At 42.1% G+C, this 20419-nt stretch overlaps 1 protein-coding gene across 3 annotated transcripts in view; it reads left to right on the forward strand.

The window, feature by feature from the left end:
- Nucleotides 1–4322: 4322 nt before the first annotated feature.
- Nucleotides 4323–20419, forward strand: part of Dock10 (dedicator of cytokinesis 10) — a 251970-nt gene continuing 235873 nt past the window's right edge. For all 3 annotated transcript variants that reach the window (XM_050161078.1, XM_050161085.1, XM_050161079.1), the window contains exon 1: nucleotides 4323–4524. In XM_050161078.1, coding sequence (XP_050017035.1) covers nucleotides 4402–4524 — 123 coding nt within the window. In that variant the 5' untranslated portion in view covers nucleotides 4323–4401. The remainder of the gene's footprint in view (nucleotides 4525–20419) is intronic.

The raw sequence follows: 20419 nt of genomic DNA on the forward strand, positions 1-20419 counted from the left end.
AGGGGAAAGGAGGAAAGAAATAAGATGCCATAGGGTGCAAAGAAAGGAAGATACTTTGTTACTGAGAAGATTTTGTTGGAATATAAAATATTTCCATGGGTTTTAAAAGATTCATTTCCAAAATCTTGCTTGTGCTCTCTCTCCTTCTGCTCCTGATTTGGACCTTGAGATTTCAGTCGGGTGCTCCATTGTGGGTCAGGGGTGCACCCACACACTGAGACAATGGGGATGTTCTATCGGGAACTCACCAAGGCCAGCTGGCCTGGGTCTGAAAAAGCCTGGGTTAAAACCGGTCTCGCTGGACATAGTGGACAATGAGGACTACTGAGAACTCAAGAACAATGGCAATGGGTTTTTGATCCTACTGTACCTATTGGTTTCGTGGGAGCCTAGGCAGTTTTGTGGATGCTCACCGTACTAGACCTGGATGGAGGTGGGTGGTCCTTGGACTTCCCACAGGGCAGGGAACCCTGATTGCTCTTTGGGCTGACAAGTGAGGGGGACTTGATTGGGGGAGGGGGNAAAATAATAAAATAAAAGATTCATTTCCAAAATCTTGCCCTCTTCTCTTACCAAAAAATTCCAGTAAAATTTTACAAATTATTTACTTTGTTTGAAATAGAGCTATTAGAAGCAGAAACTTCCCTGAACTTTGTACGGCTCAAACACTATGACTGGGTTCAGCGGGGGTGGAGGGTTGTGGGGGAGGAGGGACTTCTATCTAATGGGAGAGCTTGATCTATACCAGCTCAAGTGAAGACGAGAATTATGACTTAACAGCATATGGCAGCAACCTATGCAGTCATCTATGAATCTGAGTTTGTTCACAGGGAATGAACTATACACCATGTGCCTTTTTTCACTATTCTATATTCTATTAGTTACTTATCCTGTTGCCATGATAAAATACCCCAACCAAATTACCTGAAGAAATAACTGACATTGGCTAGCATTTCAAGGGAACCATCCATTACCACGGGGGAAGCCATGTCAGAGCTTGAGTCACATTACATAGGGTCTGCCATCAAGAAAGCAGAGAGAGATGGACGCCCGAGCTCAGCTTATTTTTTGACTCTTCCATTTAGTCTGAGACCCTTAAGCACAAAGTGAATATTGCTCCTCACAGACAAGCCTAGAGATTTGTTTCCATGGTGATTCCAAATCCCATCAAACTCACAATCAAGACTGACCATCACATACAGTCTCTTAAGTCTTTAAAAATTCACTTATTTGAAAGATGTAAAAACATAATGATTATGCCCCTACAATGGTATTTTTAAAAAATAAAAGGGATTGGGGAGGGGACAGGAGAGATGGTTAACCCCTTGAGAGCACTGACTTATCCTTCAAGGGACAGAGTATGTTTGTTATCACCCACATGGCACCAAACAACCATCTGTAACTCTAGTTCCAGGATATCTGACTCCAGCTTCTGGACTCCAAGGGCACCAGGGACACATGTATTACATACATATATACATACATATAACATGTGGGCAAAACACCCACATATGATAAAATAATGATAAATTAGTGAAAGGAAAAAAGTTAGGATGTAAAATGATGTGTTTTTCCCTTTTCTTTTCTTTTTTTAAAGAAACATGATAGGAAAAAGATAAAGTTCAAGGCAGAAATATGATCCAAACTTAACCTATAGATTTGTCTTTACAAAGTATCACAACCAAATCTTTTCAGAAAACTGCAAAATGGTGTGGGAAGTCTTTCTTATATATGTTGCTTTGATTCATTAATGAATAAAGACGCTAGCTTGGCCTGTGATAGGGCAGAGTTGAGCTAGGTAGGGGAAACTAAACTGAATGCTGGGAGAAAGAAGGTGGAGTCGAAAAACACCATGTAGCTGCCAGAAGGGAAAGACATGAGTTGCCAGCTAGGACCTTGCTGGTAGACCATGAGCCTTATGGTAAAATATAAAATACTGTTAATGGGTTAATTCTAGATGTAAGAGCCAGCTAGCAATATGCTTAAGCTATTGGCCAAACAATTTAATATATTTCTCTGTGATTATTTCAGGACACTGGGCAGCCGGGAAACAAACAAGCAGCCTCCAAGAACAAAGAAAGAGTGGACCAGCAAGACTCAGAGAGCCTCAGTCAGTAAGCCTAAAAGCAGTCTTCCCCAGCAGAGAATGGGTGTGTCTTCTCTGCAAGGTGTGTGCATCCACCGAGGGACAATCCATTCTCTCTGCCACCTCTCCTCCAGACGCAGAAGGCACCTTTACTAAAGCCCATGTGACTGATGCCTATGAGACTCCAAGTGGGACATTACTATAGAAATCTGGTGAGATGTCTGATGCTACGTATGCTGTGCCGACATGTAGTGCCCGTGGCTGGTGTCTGCTGCCACAGCTGCACACACCTGTCTTTCCAGTTGATTAATGCCATCAACATCATAGGGACATGGGTGGAGCAGTCGCTTGTTCACAAATCCTTCCATACCAGTGGAAGGCTTGTGGTGGCCTCCCAAAGCTGGAGAGGGCAAAATTGGTACCCACGGTGAAACTACTAGTGATCTTCTGACACACGTTGCAGCTGAACGTGTCGGTGTATTGTCCAACTCAACTTTTACATTCGACTTGACACAAGCTAGAGTCACCTGGAAAGAAGGAATCTCAGTTGAATTGCTGCTATCAGATTGCTTTGTAGCCTTATCTGTGAGAGAATGTCTTGATTAATGATTAATGTGGGCAGGCCCCGTCCAGCATGGGTAGCACTATCACTAAGCAGATGGCCCTTGACTCAGTTAGATAAAGAGAGCTGAAAGCAAGCTACCTAATGAGCCACACTCACTGTGGTATCTGATCTAGATTCCTGCTCCCAAGTTTCTGCTTTGGGTTCCTGTCCGAATTGCCATAGGTAACAGGACCAGGAAGTATAAGCAAAACAAACCTGTCCTCCTTACAGTGCTTTTAGCCAGAATATTTCAACAGAGCCAAGTAAGTTCAAACCTGAATTGTTGCTGTGCCCAAGATACTCAGGGATGTATGTTCTGTTTCTATAGCCTTTGCCTCCAGAACATTTTTCTTTCCTGGCCACGCCCTGCTTCAGCACTCAAGTCTCCCACTGCACCAGACTTTCTGAGCCTTTGAGAGTCACTCATAACCGTGAATTATTCAGTGCCTACTATTGGCCAGGCGGTATTCTGAAACTAGGGGAAATCGTTGTGAGCAGTTTGTCAAATGTTAAGACAGAGTCACACCGTGTGTAGCCCAGGCTTAACTCAAAGGGAGACTGTCAGCCTGCTAACTACATCGACAATTATGAGCCACATCATAAGCTAATAATAATAACAATAATAATAATAACTTTAAAAAATACAGAGGACACAGATCCACAAAAAACAAACCAAACAAACAAAACCAACAACAACAAAAACATTTTTATAATCCAGAGGGCCCATCAGCTCTCCCAGGAGCCATTCTTTCTCACCCACCCACACTGGGCAGAGAATCACCCTGCATGTGACTCCAGATCAGAAACGTAGAATCCTTTAATCAGATAGCTCGGGTCAGGATAAGTGGGCATTTGTTAAGAAGGCTAAAACATAGACTAAAATGCACCCACCATGCCGGACTCACTCTACCCAGGTACCCGTCGAGGCAGTTCTTACTCATCCTAATTCCCTCCTGAAATCCCTTACATTCCTTAGATACACACCAGATTTTAATTCAAATTAGCGTGCAAAGTTAGGCGTTTCTTGGTAAATCACCCTCTCCAGTCTCGGTTTCCAGAGCAGTATATTTGGTATAGAAGGGGACGCAGTTTAGGGAAACGTGGTGGCAGGTGTGAATTAATACAGACTGTCCCAAGACCAAGCAAGGACTCTGGGTCCAGAGAGACTTCAAAGCACCAGACGGATCCCTAATAAACCTCTAACCCACCTCCAAAGGTGCACGGGGACCTGAGTTCCACCCTTGTCCATTTCCTAGCCTCAGAGTGCAGATCTGCCCTCTAAAACGCCAGATCCCCAATCCTCCAAGAGCATCATTATTAAGAGTAGGGCGGTGGGCAGGTCCCTCCTGGAGCCAGCAGCCTCATCCCGGGTTCAGTACCGAGTCCTGGGTGGGTGGCGCGGGTGGAGCCACCCCACGCGCGTCCCGCGGCTCTCGCTGCAGATGCGCCTTAGCCGGGCCGAGTTGGCCCCGCAGCTAGAGCGCGCAGAGTTTGCAAAGTCGCCGCGGAGCTCGAGCGGGAGAGAAGGGGGTGGGCAGAGTGGGGGTGCGCGCGAGAAAAACCCGCCTCTTGTGAGTTGAGCGGGGAAGAGGGGGGGAAAGGCTCCGAGTTCCGCTTCCTGATCGGCGGGTGGGTAGAACAGGCTGGCGCGGCCAGGGGACCGGCGGGATACACTCTCTCCGGGCCCGAGGTGACAGCAGCACGGCCCGCCATGGCCGGCGAGCGGACCCGCAGGTTCACCCGGAGCCTGCTGAGACCCGGGCAGGCGGCCGAGCTCCGACACAGCGCCGCGTCCGCCGCCGCGGTGGCCGTCAGCAACCGGCAGCTGCAACGGGTGAGTGCGGCGCGTCCTTCGCGCCACGGCAGGGCTTGCCAGGGGATCCCAGGCAGGCCTCCAGCCCTGTGAGCCCCAGCTCGGAGCTAGCGGGTCCTCCCCCCCCCCCCCGCACTCTCTCCCTCACCACCTCTTAGAGCGACCCAGGAGTCACCTCCGCCAGGCAATGTCACCAAAGAATTAAGGACCAGAGGCGCATTTGGGGACTTTAAGGGACATGGGACGCTTAGATGAGCAGCTGCGTGGGAGAGGATGTGCCCACATTTTAAGGAGGGTGGAGGAGGCGGGAATGCTTCCACACTGACTCAAGGTGACAAGGGTGACCTGAGACTGGGGGGGGGGGGAGTGGTGGTACAGGGGTGGTATTGAAGATCTACATGGATGGAACCTGTAGATCCACAAGTCCGCGCGCCCCTATCATCCCTGTGGAACCTGGAAAAGATGCAGTGAGCTCCTCAGCTGGACTAAACTGCAACCCCCATCATATATCTAGCGCCAAAATGAATGCAGTTCGCACAGCCCTCGCTCCACAGGCCGAAACCCCACAAGCTACTTTATACTGTTGCAGCAAGAGCTGGGGAGACAGGATGGAGGGGACGTGGGTTATTAAGTAGCCGGTGGCTCCTGGTGTTTTTTTGAAGCGGTTTCATGGGGTTCTCCCTCCAGAAGGCTCCACTGGTTACTTCCTTGTCAAAATGTCTTCTAAGTGTTGGGTGATTTCCACGGGAAGTCCCTAGGGCAAGCAACCAACATCAGATGCCAAAATCATAGCCATGCATCTCCAGATATTCATAAATTCCAGTAGGTGTCACACTATAGGATGGAAGTAGCAAGCAGGGAGCGCACATCAATGGTGCCGGAAAAGGGAAGCAGTAGGAAGCAGCCTTCTAGCAAGAGTGGGGCTCTACCACGGAGCTCTTGGCTTGACTTTGTTGGACCGGAATCCTCCTCGTTGTGGGTTTCATTTTCCTTTTTGCCAGGAAATACCATTAGGAATTAAACAGCTCTTTTTAAGAGTGTCAAAGAGAAAGTGTTTCTTTTGCCAGTCACCAAAGAGGAGGGAGCCAAAGCTGGTCAGAGCCAGTTCCCACAGCCAGAACCCTTCTCTAAAGCCAGAGGTCGGGAAGTTGAACAGAGCGGAAGCAAATTGCCTGGCAGAGACCAGAGCATCAGATGCCCAAAGGATGGGGGTGGGGGGAAAGCCTGGGGTGTGAAAAGAACTGGTGGCCAGGCTGTCTTCTATTTCCCTTCTTTCTCTCTCCACTGGCTGCAATCTGCAGCTACCACAGACTGTTAGCCAATCCCTTGACAGTGCCAGTCTGTGGTTTTGATATCAGCATGCACAGTTTTAGGGAAGAACAGAAACTGTCAAAAACGGTTAGGGAAGAACAGAAACTGTCAAAAACGGTCCATTCTGAAAAGTAAGAAAATCACACACACACACACACACACACACACACACACACCAGTCATTTTTACTTTTAAAGCATTGGTTCTTAAACTTTAGTTCGCGACCCCTTTGGGGGGTCAAATGACTCTTCCACAGGGGTCACCTAAGACCATCAGAAAACACAAATGTTTACATTACAATTCATCACAGCAGCAAAATGGCAGTTATGAAGTAGCAAGGAAAATAATTTTATGATTGGGGGTCCCAACAACATGAGGAACTGTACTAAAGGGTGGCAATATTTTAATATTTAATTTAGCATTTAATAGGAAGGTTGAGAACTATTTTTTTAAAAGGTTGCTCGGGGCTGTGCCTTTGTTATTCTTTGCAGTTAGTTTATTTTAGGAAATCTTAGCAATAATATGACAGAAGTTTAGCAGTGATGGCGTCCAACTAGCTTCAGCAGCATGGCATCTTTTAACCTGTGATTTGCTTTTTAAGTTCTCATAATGTTTCTGTGACAATGGAATTTCCATAAGTAATATGTGTCCTAGACACACACACACACACACACACACACACACACACACACACACATCCCTTTCCCCAAGTTTATCTTGCATTTGAAACCCTAATGAGATTTTGTCACAATGAATGAGCATTAAAGCCTTAAAGGCAGTGAGAAGGGCCAGGGCCGCTTCGCTGGTGCAGGTGCCTTCCTGGCTTCAGCACCTTGGCCAACACTCCAGAACCACTTCTTGCCAAGACATTACAAGGGATCCTCCACATCGGGGCGGGCAGTGCTGCCCGTGATTTTGGCAGGAAGGCATGCTTTCTGCTTCCTTCCCATCACCTCTCTTGGAGGGAAGCAAGAAAGGTTGGGCTCTTTGACCTCGCCGTCACACTCAATGGGACCCGTGGTGACACTGCACTCTCAAGGGACCTCTAACCTCAGGACGGGCCTACATGGTATGTGCTCCTCACCGGCTTGAATTGATTCAGCTTCTTCAACTTCTGTGTTTCTGTTTCTCCATGCTCTCAAAGCCTGTTTGTCCAAGGGGAAAATGGGAGCGTGGGGGAAATAGTATGGTTTCTCTGCTGCCGCAAGCTGTCCTCTGTTATATTGGAGGGACGCTAGGGATTATATGTTAATTCTAAGTTAATAGTGTTTTTTTGTTTGTTTGTTTTTGTTTTTGGAAGGCCCTTCAGAATGTTGCAGAGAGTGTTGTGAGACTTGGCTTGTGCTCCAGCTAATAGCGATAGATGGAAGGGTCAGATGAACGACATCTGAGAATGAGATGAATTCTTTGAAATACATTTGGAGAGTGGAGAGTAGAGATCAAGGGAAGCTGACTGAAGGCCATGACCAAGGTCAGCTTTTGACAGCAACTGCCACAGGAAGTACAATGGATGCCAGAGGAAATTCAACTTCAGTGTTATCCAAACCACTGAATTAGATTTACATGTGTAAATGGAGATTCTTGACTTGGAACTAACACACTTTGCTTCTTTCTAAGAACTATTTTGAACAAAGACATCATCTCTTTCATTTCCCTAATTTCTTTTTAGGAAATTAATAGCTAATAACCTATTTTGTGGCCAAATCCTAATATTGTCAAATTTAAACTATCCCCCCCCCCAAATTGCTCTGTCTGTTGTCTTGTAAGTAAGCTTTTCTAGTGTAGAATTTCATATCTAATATAATTGGAAATTGCAAACAGAGGCTGCTTTTTGTTTACCGGCCACCTAGACCTGAATAATCATATACAACTTTATTAATTACAATACTGTTTGGCCTATGGCTCAGGTGTATTTCTAGCTAGCTCTTATAATAAATTTCTATTAGTCTATGTATTTCCATGTGACCTGGTGTTATCTCATTTTCTACATGTCTTGTTTTTTCAGCAGCTGGCTTGCATCTCTCTCTCCCCTTCGGCAGCTACAGGACATCTCCCTGACTTCATCTTCTTTCTCGCTGCATTTAGTTTAGTTATCCTACCTAGCTCTATTCTCCCCTGCCATAGGCCAAAACAGCTTCTTTATTAACCAATGGTAATAAGATATTTTCATAGCATAGGAAGGGGAATCTCACATCAGAAAATATGTCTCCTATGTTAGGACTTGAGCATTTTATCACCATGGTTCAACACACATATATGTGCCATGTTAGTTTTAAAGTGATATTGATACTAGTTTGAAATTCTTTCTTGGTAAAAATCTTTTCTTCAAAATTAATGGAGGGTATATGTACTTTTTCATGAATTGGCTTATATATGCAACTTTTACTGTTAATTAAAATATAAATTTAAGATATGTATACCTTTCTGCATGTATGTTTGGTTGTATTGAAAACAAGCACCTTTAAGAAGGATAAGTAATTCTGATGCAGTACCACACCAGATCTGTAATGTGTTTATGGAAGGTTGTCAGAATGATGAGAGGCTTTGGGCAACAGAGAAAACATCAAATGGCAGCAATTACATAAGCAGGTGGATGATAAACAAAGGACTAAATAACCATTTGGTCAATTGGTGCCTACACTGGAGCCCATTAGTTTATTTGTATGTGCAATTTAATACATTTATGATAATTTTTGTTACCCAGAACATCATCTGTAGCTCATTCTTAATTGTATATAATTTGTTATTAACATCTTTTAAAGAGGAAACAGCCTGTCAGAAGTGTTTGCAGTTAGCCATGATTTTCCTAGGCCTATCCACTCAAGAAGCATAAGGGGTAAAGAGAAGGAAGTGCCTCTCCAGTAGTCACAAGAACCCCATCTGCTTGCTTTGATGTCTTCTAAGTGTGGTGTCTCCTTACAATACCACCTTTGACATTTTAAGGAGTACTGAATAAACAGAAGCTTTGACCTCCCAAGAGACCTGGAGAAGGAATGAGCATCTAATGTGTTTGCATGAGGAATTCCTAGAAGGAAAAATGTCCTCCCTCTGAACTTTGTGACATTTAAATAGTGGAGAGTAGGAGGGACTTTTTTAATTGAGTGGGGGAGTCTGGAATTTCTGAAAAATTAAACCAGAAGGAAGTGGAAAATGTACAAAATGCTATTGAATGAAAACAAAGAGGTTATTTTACTGTGAGCATCCTGCATTAAAAGCAATATGCAATATGCCTGCTAGTTGGGCATCTAAGGCACACAGTCCTTTAAAAAGAAAGATTGGTTGACTCACTTATGATTTTGGTGTGTATGTGGGTGGGACTGCATGAGTTGATGCATACCGCACGTGTGTAAGGGCCCCATAGAAACTTGAAGAGGATGTATGATCCCTTGGAACTATAGTCACAGGTGGTTGCAAGCTGCAATTAGGGTGCTGGGAACCAACACCCAACCCTGGTCCTCTGCAAGAGTATCAAGTGCTTTTAAACACTGAACCATCTCTCTAGCCCCAGCATTTTTCCTTGTAACAAGACTCTTTATGATAAGCAGAATTGTTTTGACAGCAATCACTCTTGGGTTTGTTACAAAATAAGTAAATTCCCTTGACGTCTCTGCTTGGTGAGGAAGTCAATATAAACTTTTCAAGATCAAGTCCAAATGAATAGGTTATGCCAGCTAACACTTAGGACTTCTCAAAGGAATTACCAGTTACTTTCCCAAGTGACTTCTAGAAGACTTTTAGAAGGTTGAACAATGAAACACAGTCAACTTATAGGATTTGAAGCTTTCCCCATCCCATGTTTAACCATCATGAAGACTTGCTCATCTTAGACCTTTCACTCACTGTGACAAAAACAGCTTACATAAAGAACTTCAGAGAGTAAGGAATGTTTAGTTGGTTCATGGTTTCAGAGGGGTCAGTCCCTCATAGATGGTGGGAGGGTATGCTGGGCCAGAGCAGTTCATGTTATAATATGGTGGCTAGAAGACAAAGATGAAAGAGCAAGAAGCCAGAGGAGAAAACAGTTCCCAAACCATGCACTCAGAGACACACCTCTTGAGAGACCCAGTTCATACTCCTTAAGTATCTCATCATAGCATGAGACCATCCGGGGATTGATCTAGAACCCTCACAGTCTAACTCTCTGTGGAAACATCCCCATACACACACCAGAAGGATGACTTTCTAATTTTTAGTCCAATAAAGTTGATAATCAAGAAAAAGGAGAATTATAACTGCATTAAACACTAAACCAATTGTTAAGAACCTATGAGTACCTGACACAATATTAAATCTTTTAAGTTAATTCTTAGAACCATTCTATAGGGAAGTTACTGTTGCAAGTTCCAGAGAGAAGGCCATTAAGATTCCAAGGGTTACATATATCCTGGGGATGTAAACTAATGTAGCCACTCAGGATATCAGTCTGTAGATTTTCCAGGTCTGGAGATACATCTACCAAATGACCCAGACAGAGCCTATAGATCCATATACACATCAATGCTCATTGCTACTCTATTTGTAATAGCTCTAAAATGAAATCTACCTAAATGTCCATCAGCTGATGAATGGATGATGAAATTGTAATATACATTTACAATGCAATATTATTTAACTATAAAGAAAAATTAAATTGTAAAGTTTGCAGGTTAATTTATAGACCTGGAAAAATTATACTGAGTGTAGTCAGCCACGTCCCAAAGGATAAATAGTGCATGTTCTTTCTCATATGAGGAATCTTCACATCTTTTGCTTTGTGTATTTAATATGAAGCTTATATAGAAGCTAGGAAAATAGAAACCGCCATTGACAAGGGCAATGCATAATGGAATGGAACATGATAGAATAAAACTGAAATGTAAGTGGATCAGGGAATACTGAGAGTTCAAGAACTCAAACAGGTACTGAAAGGAAGTGTATGGAGAGCCAGTGAGTCAGGGAAAAGGTTTTTAACAAGATGAAGCTTGCATAAAGAAACTTCTTGGGAACCTATGATTTCACAATCCATGGGGGGTTTTTGTTTGTTTGTTTGTTTTGTTTGTTTGTTTTAAAAGAGGCCATGGATTTAAAAGAAAGCAGGAGGGGTATATGAAGTGGTTTGAAGAAAGGAAATGGACAATTGAAAAGACGTGATTATAATCTCAAAAAATAGAATAAATATTTTTTTAAAAAATAGAGATAAAAAGAATACAAGGGTTAAACATATTGCTCAAGGCTGAGCGACTGATATGATACACTTCCTGCCTCCTGAATAGTAAATATACAAGGTTTCTCTTCCAACAAACCTCTAACAATTTTTCAGTTTGGTGCCTGCTACAGTAGAACCTCTAATTACCGAGCATGCAAAGCTAACATTGCTTGTTTTTGCCTTCTGTTGTACCCAAGCTGCTGCTAGCTCACCTAAGGAACAGGAAATCACTCTTCCCACTCATGTTTCACTGAAGCTGCCAGCATTCGCATCAGTGTTCCTGTGAAGTCTATAGCAGCAGCAGAGCTGTTCCACGTACCTTTATAATAATAGACCCTTTAGAAACAAGTGAATGTTCAGGTGTTACAAAAACATGAACTCACTCAGCCATCCTCATCATGTCTATCTGGCAAAGTCTCAAGTGTATCTCAGAAACAATGGGCTTGATCTTTCTCACACCCCCTTCCTGGACTTCCCTTTCATAACCCCTATCTATGTTTGTGCATCCTGAAGCCCATCTTCCACTTCTCTAAGTTATACCAGGATTTTTGTCTCCACATATTCTCTCATCCAAAAGAGCACATTTAAAGCACGTAAGAAGACTTAAATATCCTAAGAGTGGTAAAGACAGCAGTAGCAAGAATAAAAAACAATATTAGGAAAATTAGACACAGTCAGATGTGGGTCATAGCAATCAAATCAGTATAACCATTAAGTCTGGTAACTTAGCTAAAAGTTCTTCTTGTGGTCATTTGGAAAAGGAAAATACCATGAGATTTCAGAGGTTCATAAGATCAAAGAAGTTTGTCTGCTCTCGGAGTATTCAGCTCTGACCTCTAATGACACCCCAGAGACAATTTCTCATTGTTTTTCATGGAGGAAAGTACAACAATTATGGACCCTTGCCATTTAAGAGCATCTCACCGGGACCAGGAGCACTGGCATCTGTTCGGAGCTAATTAGGAATGCAGTTCCCCAGGATTCACACCACACATACGAAGGATGCATTTTAGTAAAACCCTTCATTTATCCTAACATTTGAAAATACATAAGACACATCATAAGTCATTATTTTGGGAACACCATCAGGTTAAGCCAGTTGTATGAACGTCCAGTACCACATGGTTGACAACGTAACTCTGAACATTTTGCTTATGACAGAGACAAAATTTAAATTACTTATGAGTCAAATACAGCAGAGTGGTTGTTAATGGCTTTAGGGAAACCTCTTGCTTACGTATGCCACATTGCCTTCTCCACTTCACTGTAGTATTAGCTTCATTTAAGTTTTCAGGTTGAAAAAAAGAAAACAATAACATACTTTAATAGTGCTGGTCCAAATCAGAAAATGTCCTCACCCTGGCTTATTGAGTGGGAGTTGACAAGGTAAAGATGGGACAAGGTGAGGCAATCACTCCTCATATCTGAGAACGTTAAATAACCTATCCTGTGTGTTATGGATTGAATATCTGTAACCACACCCACTCCTCAGAACCTTGTATTGACTTTTTGTTTCGTTTTGTTTTGTTTTTCGAGACAGGGTTTCTCTGTAGCTTTGGAGCCTGTCCTAGAACTACCTCTTGTAGACCAGGCTGGCCTAGAACTCACAGAGATCCGCCTGCCTCAGCCTTCCAAGTACTGGGATTAAAGGCATGTACCACCACCACCTGGCTCTGGACTGGCATTTTAACTTACACTTGGAATCTGGAGATGGCACCATTACACTTTGAGGTAAATTGTGTCATGAGAATAGAAGTTTTATGGAAGTGATCATGGTTTTAAAAAATGAGAGAAAGCTCTCCTTCCCTCTACTACAGTAAGGTTTCCTGCCTTCAAATTTATAGTCCCATGATCTCAACTTTGCAGGCTCCATAGCTGTATGTACCAAATATCTGTTGTTTAAGCTGCCTGTGTTGTTACAGCAGCATGACCTGGTTCATACAGCAGGCTGCTATGATGACACCTTTTGGTTTTATATAACGTAATTTCGCTACCAGATTGAAGCTTTTAGGAATTTGAAAGTAATTCAAAGTAAATCTGGAGATAACAATCAGAAAATCATAAAGATATTTTTGTTCCTCATTGTCACAAGTTAATATATATGTATATGTATGTATAATAAATATACTAAGAGGGATATATACAAATATATATATACATATAAAAATACATATACATAAATCATGAAATGTCCTGAGGATGGGCATCATGGAGTTAAAGACCTTCATTTCCTCATAGGCTATGATGTGGTCCATGATCTCTGGTTGTTCTTCACTGTCTTTGTGGGATACTATTTCAATTCCCATCAAAAATATGCTTTTCAAAGTTTGGCCATATGAGTTTCTAGTTGATGGGAGACAGAAGGTAATGAAGGTAATAACAGGTTCTATGAAGCTGAAGTCTAGAACTTCATTTCCAAACCCTGAGCTTACAGGGTGAAATTACTTCTCTCTTTTGAGCCTCAGGTTCTGGGTCTGTGATCACAGGCTGCCAAGATAGTGCACACCTTTAACACCAGAACTTAGGAGGCAGAGGCAGTAGGATTTTTATGAGTTCAAGACCAGTAAGTTCCAAGACAGTCAGGGCTATATAGAGAAACCCTATTTCAAAAGTTAAAAAAAAAGAAAAAGAAAAGAAAAGAAAGAAAAAAATTAAAAGATCACATGATTTGGCCCTTGCCTTTGCAGTTCCTCTGCTTCCGAGTTCTGAGAGTTCTGCAGAATCCTCATTCACAGATTTGACCTGCTGAAGAAGGCCATCCTGGACATCAAATGAAAGTTTCCCATCAACCTCTCTAAGGTTCATAGCTCTGCTCTGTTTATTTCAAAGCTCACAGCACTATCTACTGTGGCCTTGGATTTATCTGTAGCAATTTGTTTATACTCTGCTTACTGCATGACAGCAAATGCAGAGGTGAAGCTTTCTCACTTCAGGAGAGCAAGTACAAACGGGGTGAGTGCACTGAGTAGAAGGTTGTCATGAGGATGGGACTTGCTGATAGTGAGGAAATGATAACCCTTGATGCATAATCCTCATAGTCTTGAAGCATGGAATGAGCAGTCACTTCAGGAAGACATTAAGATGTTCTATGTATCAAGTATTTTACTTACACAATTTATTTACAATCTACCTTTGGCAATGCATTCCTATTCCCATTTTATAGTGAGGAAAGATGTTCACAAACATGGAACTTGCCCTTGATGGCCAAGTAAATGATGAATCTAGAGTTTATTATAGGCAGTCTGATGTCATGATCTGAGCTCCTCCTGAATGGGGCAAATGCCCCACCAGGTAGAAAGGACAGAGCAACCTCTTTTGATAGGCAGCCGACATCCAAGAGAAAAGGAAGCCATTTGGTCTCGGTATCTATAATTGCTTACCAGGAAGTAATAAGGATACTTTCATCACACTGAGCAGCCTGAGATACTGGAACTGCTGCTCTCTAGGGCCTCTGTCTTGGGGCTTATTTTCCAGCAACAGGGTTGACATAGAATGGGTTAAGTTTTGCAAACAAAGGGTTCCTCAGTTCTAGAAGGAACATCCTTCCATTATTCTTCTCCAGAAATACATTTTTTGGCAAGATAAGCATGCAGTGGTTTGATTGCAAATTGCATCTATTCCATTGTCTCTTTTAGTCTCAATACGATATTCATGTTTACAAATAAGGAGATTTCTTTCCTTCAGAGCCGTATCCATTTGCTTCTTATCACTCACAACAGTGTCTGTGGGCTGGAAACAAATCTGGTGTTTGGTGAACTCGACATGTTGACCTACATTGAATGATGTAGAAATAGTAAAATTTAATGAATTTGAATGAGTTATCAGCAATAGATAAAAATATTTGCCTTGGGAAAGCGTTGATATTCTACAATTGGACTGACGAAGACACGACTGCCTCTAACATGAGGAGACTTCATAGAGCTGCATCATCCAAAGTCCCTTTCATTTCTGCTTCTGAAATACGAAAGCTCTTTGTTTTTCTAATTCAATTTTAGCATGCCTTTCCTTCCAACATAGAATTTGGAAAGCTGGGCAGCTCTTTAATTTAAACTTAATACCGAAATGGCAAGATTTAACAAAAGACTGGAAGGGAATCTATTTTAAAAAATGACACCATTTATGATCAACACAATGAGCTTTCCCCCCTGTAATGGTGTTAGCAATTACCAATTTAAATGACTAATTAAGGCTGTCAAAGTGACCAATGACTTTTGGCCTTTCAAATCACACATTCTATAAAAAGAACACAGGCATAAACATTTGACTCGGCAAACAGGCCAACCAAAAAAAAAAAAATTAACAGAACTTACTATTGAGTGAGATATGGTAATTAAATTACTCTTGAACATGAATTGTTTATTTAATAAGCTGCTCAAGGTCCCTTTGTCCCAACTCTGTGGCATGAGAAAAGGGGAACTGATTACAGCTAGGAAATCTTCACTGAGTGGGAGAGATGTTAGAACTCTGCCACGTTTTCAGAAGAAAATGCAAATGTGGAGCACTAATACTTAAAGATACTTGCTTTTTATGTTTTTCACATCTTTTGTTTATTTAAAATCAGCCATTTGTTCTAAAAGAAGATGTCTTTTTTCCTCCAAATGAATAAAAGCATATTCTGGTTTACTCTATTATTATAAATCACAGAATGAATAGCTGTAAATTTGTTCTGAATCTGAAAGTGCTAGTAATAAAGTTTATTAGCATACCAACATAGAGAGATAAGATTTTTTTCCATAGCCTCCTTGAGTACCACAATCAATTTGAAAAACACTTGTCTTTATCATTACCAAGTGTGGTTTCCGGGCAATGGAACCTTGACCGTGTCATTAACCTTGGGGTTGCTTCTTAAATAAAACGGTGAAAAGATGTTTCTTAGTTCGGAATATCTGGAGATTTCTTAGTGATTTTGAGAAGGTTTCGCAGAGAATAAAGACACTCTTTGTTTCTTTTTCATCTGTCACTCCACCAAACTGATTTTAAGATGCCCGAGCTTAGCAACTAGAAGAACGGGTTTAAATGGTTTACACCCAAGAAAAATGGCTAATATCAAAAAAGAACATCAGTGAGAGGCGTGGTTGTCTGCAAATGGCATGGGGCTTGGCAAAAGAGGACCAGACCATGGCAGGGTTGGGCAAGTCAGGTTCTTCCAACCCTGGGGAGCATCAGGGACAAGGAACCAGTCCCATTTCCCTCTTTCTGCCCCAAGAGAAAGGAAAGATTCATTTCACTCAGAGAGCATGCTTTTCGGGATTCACAAGGATTATGGTCACTGTAGTCCTCTGGCTCAAGATCTTGGAAAGACCCTCCCCACATGATTGACAGAAAAAAAAAGTGAATGCCTCCACCCTGCCACTCTGCCCTGACAGTTACTGATTAGGCAATGAGACCTCCCCTCTCTTCCTCCCTCCCTTTTTTTCTCCCTTCCTCCCTGTGAAGATTGTTTTTGTGTCTGTGACTCATGTGACTTGTTCTGGGCCTGGTGTGGTTTCAGAGGTGTTGAGGAGGAGTCTGTTCTTCCTCCAGCCCCAACCCTATTAACAGCCACAGTGTGGGGTACCCATAGCATGTTCACTGCAGAGTAAAAATGAACCACTAAAATAAGTCCACGTAGAAGGTGGAGGCTGGGGTCCTAGCAGTGAACTTTGGGTATTCTACTGAAAGGCTGATGTCCGGAACTGTTTAAAAAACATCTGTCTATCCCCAATTTAAATGATGCTCTTTTGTGTTACTGTCCCTGCATTAGGAGGATTTTTCTCTGGTACTTCTGATACTGCGAGGCTATCAAAGTCCGACATTGTGGTTATTGCCTCTCATTTTCCTAGGACAACAAAATCATGGCACATAGTAGGTGCTTACTAAATGCTCCTCACGTGGAAAGAGAAAAGTCACATGTAGAGGTATGGAAGACAGATGTGGCATGTGAAAGGAAACTGAAGGGTCTGCTATGACAGAAACAAAAGTCCTAGGTGTGTTCAAAACAGGACACTTGGCTTCTGGCATGAGGTGAGATCCTCTGGGCCAAACTGTTGCCATCTTCATGAGACCATTTGTATCTGCTTGCCTGAAGAAGACCTGAACTCTATAGCATCTCCAATTGGCAGGCCAGTGTGGATGGGGGACATCACTTGGAGCCCCACCCCTAGGTGAAGAGCTATAGAAAACCAAAAACTGCCCAGAGTGAGAAATAGTCCTCCCCCAAAACAACCACCTCAGTGGTCATCCAATCCAAAATGGTCAGCTGTAAAATGTTGTGTAGAAGCAACACTAAACAGATTCAGCGTTGCATGTTTATCTGTAGTCAGACATGCACAAACAGATGCATGCATATACACACATTTACACACAAAGAGACAGGCATGTAATAATAATAATGATTAAAGAATGAGAGGCCATGAATTTGAAAGGGAATTGGAGTGATGTAATTATGATTTAATTCAATTTTAAAAAGAAAAGAAAAATGATTAAAGGTGGAAAGAAAAAAAGTAGACAGTTGACATTTCCTCATGGATGGAAAATGACATCAGACTTTCTCCTGAGTATCCCACCATTCATCCCAATCATTTGTATATAATTTTGCCTTAATTGCAAGTGGTATTAGAATCTTTGAAAAGGAAGTGTCCATACCCATGCTTCGTCCATGCTGTGTAAAGGCTTCCGGTCTGGCTGGTCTGGCTGTTTTGGACTCTCTCCTGCTTGAATTCCCTCACCCCTGCTGTCTTACTTACAGAGTGAATTCAATGGTTCCCCAGAGTGAGTGAACTGTGGTAGAATCTTACTTTGATTTGTCATTGGACCTGATGAGGAAGGACTAGATGCTGCTCATATCTCCCTAAGGGAAAGAATTCTAACAATAGCTTCTAAACAGCAATGTATAGTTTCTATTCATTAGTGGCAATTTGGATAATATAAACTGAGTAGCATGTAATTAAAGATCCCCACAACAAGCCAGTCAAAGACAGAAAGCCTAGTCTTGAAGTGTTGACAAGCGTGAACCTGATAAATAAGTGCCACACAAGGGCTAGGTGTTTTTGTGACCCCAGCTCCTTGCCTGAGTGGTGCACTCAGGCCTTATTGTTTGGCCTGGGATGTTAGTGTCTTTTCTGCAGATGATATTAGCAGAGAGTAATTGATTGAAATGGAGGAATTGTGGGTCCACAGAGTTTTGATAGCCGTTTGTTCCCAGTGTCATAATGGAGAGTGCTTGAGATTCAAAAGGAAGGGCAGGTCTGGGGGCAGATTTCCTACAGTTGTGTGATTTCATCAGTGCACACGAGTCCTGTTTTAATGTTATTATTTATGCTGAAAAGTTGCCTTCCCTGCTTGAGGTTAGAGGATATTCCTGAATGTTATATGAACTGTATGGCTTTCAGTTTTAAAGTTCTGCTTTTTGATGCATTCGGATTTCTTTTTCCATCTACACATAGAAAATGTTGTGTGGTTGTAAATGGAGACTGTGTATAATCACTCAGAAACCGTATTAATTACAACTCTGCTTGGCCAACAGCTTAGGTGTATTCCTACCTAGCGCTTTCATCTTAAATTAATCCATTTCTATTAATCTGTGTATTGTCAGAAGACTGTGGCCTACGTAAGGTTCTGGCATCTTTCTCCTTCAGCAGCTACCGGGCATCTGCCCAACTCTGCCTTCTTTCTCACTGCATTCAGTTTAGTTTTTCCTGCCTGGCTATATTCTGCCCTGCCATAGGCCAAAGCAGATTCTTTATTAACCATAATAATAAATAATAATAAAACAGTATACAGAGGGGAATCCACATCATTGGGTTTATTAAGTTAACATCTCAGATATAATGAATGTAAGAATATAATGAAGAAAACCTTAATAAGCACTCAAAGTCTCACTAGCCACTGATCACACACACACACATCTGTACTCTTATTTGAGACACTTATGTCTTTACAAAACATCCCACGACATAAATCTTAGCTAACATAGAATATTTAACTTTTCAATGTGTGTTCTGTGATGTAAGCTAAGTTTCATGTTAATTTTTTTACTGGCAACATTATACACAAGTACGACCTAAAATTAATGCTGAGAACAAGGAGAGAAAAAAAAAAAACACTGTGAAACTCCTCTTGATATTTTACAGTAAGAAACATTTAAACCTAAAGGGAAAGTTCATCTGAAAAAGAAAGGAAGCTGAGCCACAAGAAGTACAGAGGGTTGTGGTCAGGAGTACAGGGTCATGAGACAGTCTCTAGGCCTATGCTTCTACGCCATTGGCCAAGTGTACCATCTGCAAGTGAAGATATTTTGTGTCGTAAAATGGAGGTAGATAATTCTGCTTGTACTTCCTTGGACTCTCCAATGAGAGTGAAGGGGTCTTCCAACCTGCAGAGGACTGTTGCCGAGGAGCTTCCGTAGGCTGCATCCATCTAAGCTGAGCACACAGGCCTACTTCATATCTTTAACATTTGAGGTCTGCTATTTGCTACTGTTTGTTGAAACTCTGTGCAGGTCACTCAAAAATGTGTGACCCCCCCCCTTTGTCATCCAGCTGAGAACATGCATCTCTTAGCTTGTGAACGCAGAAAGGACTTAGTTGTGCCATTGGGTTTGAGCCATTCCTGTGAGCTGAATTTTTTGTCACCAGGTCTAGTAACTAAAATGACTATAACTGATCTCTCAATACCCTGAGAACTGATTGACCCTTAGCTGAACCTGGCTTGGTAGGGTGTGGATTTTGTAAATGGATTTTCGTTGCTTCCGTAGCCAATAAACACAAATCTAGTGCTGAACCACATTGATGCCGCATGTAGGTGAGATGTTGGTAAAGGTCTGACCAGGCTATAATCAAGGGGGTCAGCCTTGATTATATGAATGCGTTCCAGAAAAATCTGTTTGGTGTTCATTTGGGTTGTCATGAAATCGAGATCCCTGAGCTTGTTGGGTGGAACATCCTATTTTTTTGTTGAATGTACATGGAAGTCTACCTTTTTTAACGTTGGCTCCCTTTATCCATTCTCAAAGCATACCACTGTAGGCCAAGTTCATCATATGTTACATCCCTTTCACCCTTTCCTCTGCCTCCCTCTTTCACTTATACAGATTTATATCATGGCCACCAAGATAACCAGGATCATCTCATGATATCCAGGTCTTTAAATCTACACACATCTGCAATGTCTCCTTTTCTGTGCAAATAAGTACATTCGTAGGCTCTGGGAATTTTGGTATGGACATGTTTGTAGGATGCTCAGAAATACACTAAAAAGAATAAATTGTCCCCCCAAGAAGTGCTTTCTGGGTTAGAACCGGTTTTGCTGAACATAGCGGACAATGAGGACTACTGAGACCCCAAGAACAATGGCAATGGGTTTTTGATCCTACTGCACCTATTGGTTTTGTGGGAGCCTAGGCAGTCTGGATGCTCACCTTACTAGACCTGGATGGAGGTG

The sequence above is a fragment of the Alexandromys fortis genome, unplaced genomic scaffold (genome assembly GCF_014885135.2).
Source record: "Alexandromys fortis isolate MF-2015 unplaced genomic scaffold, M_Fortis_MF-2015_v1.1 scaffold_98, whole genome shotgun sequence".
Lineage (NCBI taxonomy): Eukaryota > Metazoa > Chordata > Mammalia > Rodentia > Cricetidae > Alexandromys > Alexandromys fortis.